The following is a 13,175-nucleotide window of genomic DNA, read 5'->3' on the forward strand; positions in this document are numbered from 1 at the left end:
CAGGTCTTCCTCAGACCCAGGTTTGGTCTACAGGCTCCTCTGTTCAGAGTTTGGCACCAACCCAGTCTACGGTGCTGTCAACGGTTCCAGGAGCCCTGTTGGTACCGATCCAGCCTGAGGTTGCATTCCTGGGAGCATGCTCAACTGAGCTGGATGTGAGACTGGTTCCGAGGTTCTCCTTCTCGGTTCCAGGCTACCACCCCTCTTCGGGCAGCCCTGTGTTCCAGACGATGGGGAGGGCCCTTGCCTCTATAGGCAAGCCTTTGGCATCGGAACCCCAACCATGTCTTCCCCCTGAGCTGCAGCTATTGCAGGGCACCGTCCTGGGACCTTGAGCATGGGAGCTGCAGGAGACCCTATTGCAGGGTACCCTTTCCTCCGGGTCCTCCTCAGAAGCTCTCACTGAGGAAGTTCGAAGAGGAAATCGCACAAATGGAAGCATGTGGACTCTCCCGAGTCCCCTAACAGATTATATGGATTACAATGAAGGGGAAGGGTCCCCACTATCACCCCCTCTGAAAATGTCTCCTTCAGACCCATCCTTTATCTTGAAACAGACTGGTGATTGGACACCCAAAAACCCTTCCGAGGAATTCAGCTTGTGTTGCAGCTTGCCTGGAGGAACCCTGACGCTGTTGTGGCAATCCCAAGGAGATCAGACAAGATTCTCTCTCCCCCCCAAAGCAAATCCACATTGGTCAAAAGGTTTGCCAGTAGATGCGATGATGGCGGCAGCCACAAAGAAAGAGCTCGCTGAGGGGAGAGACACTGTTCACCTGCCTAACAGAGGATCCTGAGCAGTGGGCAGATTGGGGAAGCGAGTATTTGCTGCGACCATTCGGTCCTTGAACTACCCGACACATTTCACCAGACTCCAGAGAGACCTCTCCGAATTCTCTGGTACTGTATCAGGACAGGTGTCTGACTAGGTTAATGACAAGGTAGCCTCGTAGCTAGTGACCCAGGAATTGATATCAAATTTGTCCCTGAGGTTACTTTAACATAAAACCAAAGGGGCGTCAAGAGCTGCGGGTTCAGGTGTAGTTATAAGACGTCATGCCTGGATGCGCCTTTCTGACTTAGCAGATCCTTTTTAAATCTTCCTTAATGTTCCAGTGGAAATGTCTTCCCTGTTTGTCCGTAAAGTGAAGGACATACTAGCCAGGTGTGAGCAAGATGGCAAGACCCCGTCTGCTGTTGGTGTACATTTCTCCACTCCTCAGCACTCCTTTTCTAGGAGCCAGAAAAGTGGTAAATTGTGGCACAAAGTCTTTGTGGGGGGGTCCTTTTTGTGACACACGTGGTGAGTTCACTCCCAGAGGCAGAGTGGGCAACTCTTCCGGAAGATGCCCCTATGGAGGCAGAGGGGGTCTGCCTAGTCAGGGTTCCAGACAACCCTATTAGCGCTCCTGAAGAGCAGCCCAGCCTTTCCTCTGGAAGCAGTCTGGGGACGTCTTTCTCTGCACCCCAATGCCTGGCTATTAATTGCCACTGATTTGGGTGCAGAAGATAATAACCAGAGGCTACCAAATTCCGTTTGATTCCTACCAAAGCCACAAAAACAAATTCCCAATGTGCCACCCAGTCTAAGGGAAGAAGTACCTCTACAGTAGAAAGTCTGTATTCAAAAAGACTCCTCTAAAAAAGTCCCACCAGATCGTATCGGATCCGGATTCTACTATGTTTCTTTTTTGTGCCAAAAAAGACAAGGGACTGGAGACAATTTTGGACCTCAGCTGTTGAAACAAGTTTGTAACCCGGACAAAATTCCAGATGGTCACTGTTCAGTCCATTTTCCCTTTTCTGGAGTAAGGTGATTTGGATGTGCTCGATAAAGCTTCAGGATACATATTACCCCGTCAAAATGGACAAAAGCTGCAGAAGTTTCCTTCGCATTCGGCTGGGAGCCAATGATTACCAATTCCACTCTCTGCCCTTTGGACTCTCTACAGCCCCCAGAGTGTTCAGTAAATGCATGGCAGCAGTGACTGCTCACTTGAGACTACAAGGATTCTGGGCATTTCCATACCTAGACGATTGGCTCCTCACCACCCTCACCAAGCATCTACAGGTAACAGCCTTGTACTATACCCTCTCTTTGGCAAATCGTCTGGGAATCTCTCTAAACTGGGGAAATCCAGTCGGACTCCAACCCAAACTTTGGAATTTATAGGGGTGAGTTTCAATATCCATTCTTGCTTAATCTCTCTCCCAGATAATAGACTACAAAGACTTAAGGATCCAGCTCCGAGTGATACTCTGCCATGACATGGTTTCAGCTAGAGAGGTCCTGCAGCTGTTGGGGTCAATGGCAGCATCGATATCGATAGTACCCCTGGCAAGGCTTCACATGAGACTCCTACAGTGGCTTTTGTTAACTCAGTGGTATCCAAGTCGCCACCCTTTGTCCTTCCAGATTCGAATAACAAATCGATGCAAGCAAGACCTATCTTGGTGGATTAAGTCAGAGACGGAACTTTGGAGCCATTCCTTCCACCCCTCTCAGCCCAGTGCCATTGTGACCACTGACTCTTCTCTGATTGGGGGGGGGGGGGTATTTTCAGGAAATGACAGTCCAAGACACATGGTCCAATTTAGAGGCCAATCTGCATATAAACGTTCTAGAACTGAGGGCAGTGCTTTTGATGCAAGCATTTCAGTCTGCCCTTCCTTTGGGAGCAATTGCTATCCAATCGGACAACATGTCAGTAGTTTGGTACATCAACAAACAAGGAGGAACCAACTCCTACCCCTTATGTCGAGAGGTCATGAGAGTTTTGTAATGGGCAATAGTTTCCAACCACTTTCTGATAGCAATGCATATCCTGGGGAATTCCAACGTGATTGCAGACAAGTTGAGCAGATGCATTTTCCTGCCTTATGAGTGGTCCCTCAACCCCTGCATAGCGGCAGAGATTTTCAGCCGTTGTGGCCAGCCCTGCTGCAACCTATTCGCCTCCCCATCCAACCACAAGTGCAGCACCTACTTTGCTGTAATTCCTCCTGGGGGGGGGGGGACAGTCTAATCCACGATTGGCCCACAGGACTGCTTTTGTGCTTACCCTCCCATTCCTCAATTCATGAAGAAAGCACTTCGGTTGAAAAGTGAAGTGATCCTCCTAGCACCATATTGGCCTCGACAGGTATGGTTCCCCTTTCTTCAGCCTCATCTACATTGTAGACCATGGATCTTGGATCCAACTCCAAATCTGATTCTCACCCCCCCCCCCCCCCCCCGGGGTTGAGCCACCCGAACTTTACCAGTCTCAAACTCGCAGCTTGGCTTCTCCACTACCAATTGATCACCAGGCATTGTAATCTTTTCCTCTCCAGTATGTGACATCCTGGCTTCGCATAAACCATCCACCAGGAAACTTTATGCTGACAAATGGAAAAGATTTTCAGTTTGGTCGAGACAGAGAACTAGATCCATTTTCTGCACCGGTCTATGCCATACTCCAGTACTTATCAAACATTAAGGAGGGTGCCGCAGCTTCAACTATACGAGTTTATTTAGTTGCCATTTTGAATTTTCATAATGGTTTTGATGACTCCTCCTTTTAAGTTCTCATTGACTAAGCAAAAGCTTTTTGAAAAGAGTCCATCACTCCAGACCTCCAGTTAGGCAGCCCATAGAACCATGGAGTATTACACTAGTCTTACTATCTTTGACGAGTCAGCAGCCACTTGTGACATCATTTATATCTTGGAAATCTTTTTCTGGTGGCCATTATTTCAGCCAGACGCATTTCCAATCTCCAGGCTCTTTGCACGAAGCGTCCTTAATTGATTTTCCATAAGGACAGAGTATCACTGTGGACCAACACTTCCTTCCTTCCAAGTTTTCTATTAATACGACTATTGACCTTCCAGTGTTCTTTCCTAAATTTTTGAACAAGGGAGAGTAGTGTTTACATTTACTTGATGTCCAAAGACTGAGATTTTACTTGGACAGGACAAAAATGATCCATAAATCGGATCAGTTATTTATATCCTTTTCTGGTCCAAAAATGTGAAAGTCAGTCTCTAAAAGCGACCTTATCTGAATTGCTTGGAGACCTGTATGATCTTCATTCATCACCAAGAAAGAAAGTCTGTTCTGCCAAACATCAGAGCTCACTCCACCAGATCAATAGCAACTTTTTTGGGGTTCTACTCTATAGCTTCCATGGATGACATCTGTGTAGCAGCTACTTGGTATTCTCCCCATACATTTATCACTCATTACAAATTGGATCTGGTCTTCAGGGGAAGAGCTTCGTTTGGCTCTGTGATGCTCAGGAATAAGTGACATAAGGTAGCTGGGGACTCTGTCTTCTTTCCATTCATCACTGATGAGACAAACAACGCTCTGTAAAGAAGTTATGTTTTACCATAATGTTCCATCTGTGTTTATCTTAATCCATTCATCATGTCCCACCCTCCTTCCCCCTCCCAAGAGGCTCCTGGGGGATACTTTGGGTCCATCTTCTGGATTAAGGTTTTTACTGAGTTAGGGCAAACTCAGTCTGAGGTAATGGGGGAAGGGTATTATGGGTAAAAGCTTAGCTCGAGAGTTTTTGTCTGGCATGAGCTTGGTATAAGGTCAAAACTGTTCTGAGGGCGAAACCGATTTAAACCAGTCCGTGATTAATAGATGAAGATCAACACAGATGGAACATTATGGTAAGACCTAACGATTCCAGTAGAACCGGTCTACCCTCTGTAGATCCTTGCTCCTTCCAAACCCCAGAATAGGGATCTGAAAAGATGGAGTGCTGATGCAGTCCTGACTAACCTGAGTTACTACTTAATTTCTGGGTGTGGCTAAGAGTTTCATAATTGTGGAAGACACGTGCCCCAGATTCCTCAAATTCCACGGCAGATGCTTGGTTTTGAGTAGGAAAAACTCGGGAAGAACATTTGTTTTGAGGAAGAAAATCTGTATACATGGCAGAATGTAAAAGATGTCTCAAGAAAATTCTGGAAGATGGGACAAAGGCTTCTGCGAGTTCACTTGACCGAGCAGAAGATAATTGGCACTAAATATACTTCTTCACTGGGAAGAGTTTACATATACAAGGCAATGGTCCAAGTATAGTAAAACGTGTGTGTCTTGGTAGTCTGCAATAAGCAATTACTGAAGCCAAACACCTTGGAATTTTTATAGCTCCAAGGGTATTTACAAAGTACAAGACTGTGGGCCAGTATCAGCCAGATAGTGAATAAAACTTTAAGTGCTTCCCAATGTGTAGGCAATCAAATCTAGCTTTACCATGAAAGTTGGTACTAGAGTTGATAAGGTATTTAATTAGGGCCCTTTTCAACTTTGGAACCTTCTCAGAAAGCTTGAGAATAGAGCTATAGCTCAGGCTTCCTAGATCTTTCTTTGGAACAAAATAAAATCTTTTTCCCCTTTGTCTGTAGGAACTCGTTCTCTGACTCTGAGGTAACATTTGTTCCAAAAGAGGAGGAATCGAGGAAATCTAGGATACTGAGCAAGGAGGGAACTATTGGAAAGGATACAGTGAATTACACTGCTAGGTGCACCCTGTATTGATTTTGAGAACGCAGTTGTTTTAGTAATATCGTGACACATAGGATGATTACCCTGAGATCACTAGAGAAGGGGAGGGTAAGGAACCTGAAAAGGCATAGTAATTTTTTTACTTTCTGGACTGTCCTTTGTTTCTTTTTTCTTTCCTTTCTTTTTGGAGCCTCCTTGCCATGGCTTTTCAAAATCTTGTTTATAATTATCTTGCTGTTTCAATTGTTTGAAAAAGGTGAAGGTGGAAGGAAAATGTATTTACTTCTAAAAAGGTTGGACATTATCAAATTGCCCCTTGTATCAAGTGTCTCCTCTTATCAAATGTTAAGCATAAAGGCCAAACAGAATTTCCTTTTCTAGGAAAAACTTTAATTTCAGATTTTAACATTTTCTGGAAGACTTTTGGACCATAACAAACGAGCTTCTCATAGCTGACCCCAAAACAGCAGCTCTGGACATAGTTTCTGCAACATAGTAATGCTTTTAAAGCATCTTTAGTTACATGAGATGCAGATACTAAGTAAACCAGTAATTGTTGCACATATTCTGCTGAGGATGAAGCCCTGACTAGAGAACCTTTAGGATGAATATGCAACCTACATTCCAAAGTCTGTTTAGCAAACAAATAGCTAGATATTCCACATTTCTGGGGGCTTTCAAAGGTCATGTGTTTAATCTGTGCATTTGTTTTAACAGGCTGTACCACAGCTTAACTGTCCTTTTTACATGGAAGCACATTTTTCCTTTAACTTCTAAAGTAGTTGAAAATCATATCTCTGTGCAGAAAATGCTTTGTTTAAATTTTTGAGGCTTGCAAAGTGTGCCTATTTTTTTAACTGTTTGTGGGGGGGGGTGTGGCTAAGTTTTTACCAACTTCTCTTGCTTCTTTTCCACAGGAAAGAGGTACAGTTTTCAGCTCGACTATGAAACTGACTACCCGTTCCATGGACTGTCCTTTTAGCCACAAAATGCAAAATTTATTTAGTGTTTTATTTTCTTTTAATTTATTTATTTATTTATTTTTTTACATTTGTTGACCAGGAATGTCTGACTGAGCCGAAGCCCTTTTTCAGCAGAGGCCCGGGGAGAAAAGCTCCGGTACATACCAATATACATTAAGTACTCGGTACAGATTTTATACAAGTAGAATACAGCAAAATCTTATACAGATTAACAATAGGTTGTGCGTATATTAGGTAAGTAGAAAGGCATATAAAATACAAAAATCAGGTGTGAAAAATTTTTTTTTTTTTTTTTTTTTTTTTTTTTTTTTTCCAGATCTGACCAGAAGTTATTGCAGAGCGAAATACATCGATTGGGAACAGTTGATAATGGAAAGTTTTCAAGTAGGGTTTGAGCATTGGCAGATCCATTTCTTATTGAAATATTCCTTTAGTGTTAGCTTAAACAGTTTGGGGTGTGCCTGTGTTCGAATCTCGAGGGGACGTTTGTTCCATTCTGTAGAGGGGTGGTAGCTATATATGTTTTGTCCTGCTTTAGATTTGGGCTTGTAGATTTTTAGAAGGTCTTGTGAAGAGTAATGGAGGTTTCTTGAAGGAGCATAGTGGGAGATGATAGAATGTAAGGCTGGGCAGAAAGATGGCTGAGAGAGGATTGAATGTATGGTTTGGAGCTGAGAGAGGATTGAATGTATGGTTTGGAGCTGAGAGAGGAGGAGTTGAGGCAGTTCGAGCCAGTTTAAGTATCAGTGAGAAACAGTGGTGAGATCTGTAGGGTTGTTGGCTTGCAAATCTAATTACTTTGTAATATGTAGTCTGAAGTCCAGCAGTGCGAGAGGAGTTGAGGTTCGTAAGAATTTGAGAGCAATATTTTGAGCAGGGAAGAAGATAGGCATGAGTGAGGGCTATCTTTGCTTCCTGAGTAAGAAATTTATTTCTATATAGTAGACCTAGCTTAAGGTGGGTTTTCCTGATGCAATTATTTATGTGGAGATCAAATTTTAGTCGGTCATCGATTTGTAATACCAAGGCGTTTTGAGCTTGATTCGGCTATGATTGGTGTCTGAGTGACTGGATAGTGAAGGAGGTCTTAATGTGGTTAGCTGTTTTAGGGTGGAAGAGTAGGAGTTAGGGTTTGGATGAGTTTGTTGGAGAGCCATGTTTCTACAGCATTAAAGGATGACTGGGTAGCTGTTAAGAGTTCTGAGTGAGAGTTAGTTATAGTTATGACAGTAGAGTCCTCAGCATATTGTATAATAGAGGAGAGTGGGCAGGAGGTATAAAGCAAGTTTGTGAAGATATTGAAAAGTAATGGCCTTAAAATGGATCCTGGAGGGACTTCCATTTGTAGTGGAGTAGATAGAGCAGTATCCCATTTTACAGATTGGAATCTCTCTCTTAGATAGCTTTCAAACCATTCCACTGTAACAGGAGAGAAATTGAGGTTGGACAGTTTAATAGTAGAGAGTGAGAGACTGTACTGAAGGCCTTAGAGAGGTCAAGGTAGAGACAGGAGTTAAGTTTATGGTCATCTCTGGCAAGGGAAATAGTATTGAGAAAGGATAGGAGTGCCGTATAGGTACTATGCTTTGGTCGAAAACCATGTTGAGTAGGTTTTCCTGAGAGAAGTGATCCATGACTTGAGTATGAATGCACTTTTCAAGAACTTTAGATAGAGGATAGCAGTAGGCCTAAAGTTAGAGATTTCAGTGGAGTTACCTCCTCTATGGATAGGTATGGTGTTAGTGTTTCCAGATGGAAGGTACTTTAGATTCCGCGATGGAACAGTTTGAGGATAGAGATAGGATAGGCAAGTGAGTGGGCAGCTGACTGCAGAAAGTAGGATGGGATGTTATCTGCATATAAATAGCAGAGTTTACGTTTGGAGAGTAAGGTACGGATGTGTGTTGTGGGGATGGGCTTGAGAGAAAATATTTTGGAAGGAGGAGTTGTTGAAGAGAAAGCTGGGTTTGTGGGTTTATTTGTATTGGAGCTGCTTGAGTTCAAGATTTGATATTGATTCCACAAAGTAAGTGTTGAAGGTGTTAGCAGTTTCTACTGGTGTCTTTTCTGGGATAGGGTTTCCTGGATGGAGCATTTGATTGTGTGCCAGAATTTTTTTTGTCTGATTTTAGTGTTGTAGGGGGGTTATAGTAGAATTCTTTTTTTTTTGTCTTTGTTGATTAGTCTTTTGACCTGGTTTCTTTGTAGTTCATAAGGATTTTTTGTTTGTAGCCATTTTTTCCAGGACTTATCTCTAGACTTCATGAGAGTTCTTGTGTTTTTTTTTTTTGTTAGCCAAGGAGATGTTTTAGCTTTTGTCCTGATTTTATGAGGTGGGGCTAGTGAGTTAACTATATCCAGAAAAGTAGAGTTGAAAGCAATGACAACCTCATCTAAAGGAAGCTGAGTGAGGAAGTCCCAGTTTACTCTAGATGTTATACTGTTAAAAATTTCAGGGTTAAAATTGGAGAGATTATGCCTAGTAATGAATGTGTGATTTTGGGGGGTGACTAGTATATCTTAGCAGTTTTATGGGTGATTGGTCACTCAGGGAATCGAGGAGAGTTTCATAATTGTGATATTTGGATGGAGCTGAGAAGTATCCAGTCTATGAGGGTATTTGTAGTGTGGGTGTTTAGTGTGTTGGCTTAGTAATTAGCTGGGTAAATACACATAAGTAAATATTGTGTGTGGATCCAGGGTTATTAACGGTTAGCCAATTGATATCTGTCACCAAGGAGGATTGTTTCATTTGGGATATTGAGGGAAAAATAGGAGAGAATGTTTTCCAGTATTGGAATATTTTCTCCTGGTGGAATGTAGGGTAGCTACTATAGTGATTTGTAGTGCAGTTGTTTAGTTTAAGGTTAACTGCCAGTGTTTTTCTGCTGGGGTGAAAGATGGCTTTGGCTGTGTGATGAGAGAAATAGTGAGATTACTAGAATAGACTATGGCAACTCCCCCACCCTTTTTGTTCTTTCCATCAACACTGCAGAATTGGATGAAGGGTCTGGAAATCCCCATCTGAAAAACCTCAAATGGTTCTTCCACTGAAAGACTTTTTCTAGAATGTGCCAGTGTTAACAGAAACCCCCAAAGGGAGCATCAAATAATGTTAAGCAAATGGTCTTTGTCCAACCAGCAGGCTAGCAGTTGTCTCAGCTGCACATGGGTGATGCTACTGTGACCAATGTTGATTCTTCAGACCACTCACTTTTCAACCCAGGATCCCTCTGGTGTAGCACCTATAACTATATTATGAATCTGGGGTTATAATATCCTCATCATCATCATTAGTATCCTCAATATTGTGAATTTGGACAGGAAGATGGAGGCACATGCAGGGTTTTCCCCCGAGATTTCTAATTCCGTCTCTGAGGAGAGCACATTATTTGATGCTTCCTTTGGGGGTTTCTGTTAACACTGGCACATTCTAGAAAAAGTTTTTCAGTGGAAGAACCAGTTGAGGTTTTTCATTCTTTCAAATACTATGACAGGTGGGGATTTCCAGAACCTTCATCCATTTCTGCAGTGTTGTCGGGTTTGGTGCATGTGCCACTGCCTGCACTTTTCCTTATGGGTCATCCTGCTGCACCTAAAAACACAGATTGAAGAACTATATACACTCCTCCCAAACTTTACTGGCTGAATCTGCCTAACTGTTTGGGTGCATGGGAGGTGCCCTGAAGCTTTGGAAGCTGGCTGTTCTGTCCTTGGCAGGATACAACCCATATAGCTGATCTAGTGATCACTGCTGCAGTAACATCTGTTAGTCCAGTTGAGATATGGAAGATAGTCTTGTGTTTATTTTTACATCTGTTTAGAATTTCAGTGAATATCCGGGGTTTTGGCTCCTATTCTTGGTCTGTTTCTCAATGTATGATATTCTACCAAGTCTTGACAGAGTTGCAGTCACTAAATGAGGCACTTGAGTTTCAGACTGCATATATTTCTAAAAATGCATGCTATGCAAAATCTGTTCCAAAAATTGAAGCTTTGAGCAATATTTCCTTATGTCTGGGGTTTGTCTAGAGTTCTTAAGTCGAGGTTGAAGACTTGTGTGATTCACCCCCCCCCCCCCACGCACGTTTTTTTTATTTTATCTGGCTGGTATAATCTGAAGTTGATTTTATTTCAGTCTAGTAGCTGTGTAGGCTCCTGTCCCCCCACCCCCCAATTTCCCCAGAGCCTTATTTGATTTTTTTTCCCCCTACAAGAATTCAGACCATCTTGCCAGTGCAGTAGCATAGAGGACTAAAACCCGAACGGTGGCCATAGCAACCCAAATTAAATTAGTGGCTTGGGTGTCTGAGGCAGTAGCAGGGAGGGATTGACATGACTATCCCAGAAGGGAGGGTGTTAACTCTGGGTGCTTCTGAAAGGGAGATGTGATCCATAAAGTGGGATTAGCCCTTGGATGGATTAGATTAACTCTGAGGGAGGGGGTGAATGTAGGTCACCAAATAACTAAAAAATCCCTTAACGACAGTTGCTGGAATTATTCCCTGATGACAACTCCTTGCTGGCCCCAGCTCTTTAGATTCCTTCCAGGGGTGGAAAGAATGCTTTGAATGCATGGGAGGTAGACTCAAATGGTTGGAGGCAGTGGGATGTCCTGAAGCAAAATAAAGGGAGGGTCAGGTCTCTGTGTAAGTTTATTCATTTTGGTTGATATGCAGTTCCAGTTATAGCTTTTTTTTTTTTTTTTTTTTTCTCCACCGAGTTCTTGGTCACATGCAGATTTTGCAAAATTGTTGCAAGAGGAGTGTTGGTTACTCAACATTTTATAAATTAATTGGCAGCTAGATTGTCATCTCGAGGTTCGGTAGGTTTGAGATAAACATTGGGACAGGATATCATTTTTCCTAGCCAGTGCACGTCTTTTTAAGAAAGCACTTGTAGCATATGTCAGTGCATGTTGCCATTTTAGTGTTTTTGGATACTTTAACCAGTTATTCACTGTAGATAGTTTTAAAAGATGGGGCAAGTAGTTGCCATTGATAACGTCGTACAGTTTGCATTCTCTGTCACTTTGACCCTTGTGCTTGGGTCTGACTACTGTACTCGTCTCCTGTTAAGTGAGCTTCAGTTTTTACTTTTAATGTGTTATTTTAGTGCATGCTTTTGTAGGCACAATGCCCCCCCTGTGAGTGGATCAAAAGCACTGTTAATTTTGGTGCGTTTATTAACCTGGTGTATGCTAGAGTTAGACATTTATGAAGAGAGAGTGCTAGCGAGACTGGACAAAGTATGAAGAGATTTGTGAAGAGCCTTAGAGATGCATGCAGGTGTCCCACTAAAGACCATTTAAAGTGGTGAAAGTGAGTACTTAATGGTGTTTTGTCAATGGTAACCTAGTTTATGTAGCACTTGTAAATTGCTACATTTATAATAAGAGAGACTGTTTTTCAGGTTTTATGGCAGAAACTCGTCTTACGTTCATGGAGGACTTGATGCCAATGGACAGCTCGCTGAAGCAGTTTATGGCCAAGCTGTGAGTATTGTTTTTAATTGTTTAAAATTTGTTTTAGAAGTTACTTTAAGAAGTAAGTATGGTCCTTGGTGTCGTAATAATGTTTGAGTAGCTTGTCGTCTGTGAAGGCTACCTTTGGCTTGATACCTTCTGTCCCTACCCACAGTAGCTGGATGCCCCTATTTAGGTGTTGAGACCCTTGTAATACCGTAGGTTATGTGTAATAATCAAAGAAATGTATGTGGTTCCCTTCCCTATATTTGAAAGGCTGGTTTCTTGCTCATTAAGTTTGCCGAAATAACTTTGTATGCAACTCGGACAGTAGGAACATTCTTTCTGTACAGTCAAGAGGAAGCATTAGATTTGCTTGAAAGAATAGGGAATGAATTGGGAGATAGGAAATTCACCCCGGGGATCACTTCTGTGGCTCTGCTTGACAGGGGCACAGGAAAATAATTTTCTTGGTTGGCAAAAGCCAGGGTACTGTTTGGCTAGGCTTATATTGGCCTTATGGCCAGTAGCCTAGTACCTACCTATGAATGCATGGTTCTGCTGTCATGACTTTTCCAGTTTTTTGTCTGAGAAAGTGCTTGCTGAGCATCAGCAACCTTTACTATGATAAGTAAACCATTTTCCTCTTCATTTCTTCAGAGGAGAAAGTCCAACTTGATTGCGAAAACAAGTGCAGTAAATGGGTTAGTGGGATTTTTTTTAACTAATTCAACCAGCATCTCTCTAGGTTCTTAATTATAAAAGCTTAGTAGATGAGAAAAGATGGTCTCAAACCTCTCGGCCTTGGTATGAAGTAGAATGCCTACATTTATGATCCTTTTCCTAAGGGTCTGAATAATGAACAACTTTTGGCAGTGTCGCTTGGCTAACTTTGGTTTGATAGGATCATAGGAGGTTACTAGGCTAATGGCCTTGGGACCCTTACAAGCCTGACCAAGAGTTTATCCCCAAAAAAAGAACATCAGTTGGTACCGGTCACCCCTGTCAATGAGGAACACAGATTTTGCAAAATTGTTGCAAGAGGAGTGTTGTGTACTAAACATTTTATAAATGAATTGGCAGTTAGATAGTGGAACCCGTGGGACAAATTTGTAGTTTCATATCCCTCATCCAGGTTGCACTTGAAGAGGGTCAGTGAGGTACTCTGCCATGCGTGGGAAGTCTACTCCAGAGATTGGGCAGCCTCTGGGGAGACCAACCT

General features: G+C 42.6%; 1 protein-coding gene across 1 annotated transcript in view; it reads left to right on the forward strand.

Annotated features, from left to right (window-relative positions):
* The window catches only part of G3BP2 (G3BP stress granule assembly factor 2), a 1,493,999-nt gene that overhangs the window by 82,943 nt on the left and 1,397,881 nt on the right, over window positions 1-13,175 (forward strand). Inside the window, exon 4 of the mRNA XM_044061106.1 lies at window positions 11,902-11,983. Within this exon, the coding sequence (XP_043917041.1) occupies window positions 11,902-11,983 (82 nt within the window). The remainder of the gene's footprint in view (window positions 1-11,901; window positions 11,984-13,175) is intronic.

This window comes from Protopterus annectens, chromosome 2.part0, assembly GCF_019279795.1.
Source record: "Protopterus annectens isolate FY-2018-M chromosome 2.part0, PAN1.0, whole genome shotgun sequence".
NCBI lineage: Eukaryota > Metazoa > Chordata > Ceratodontiformes > Protopteridae > Protopterus > Protopterus annectens.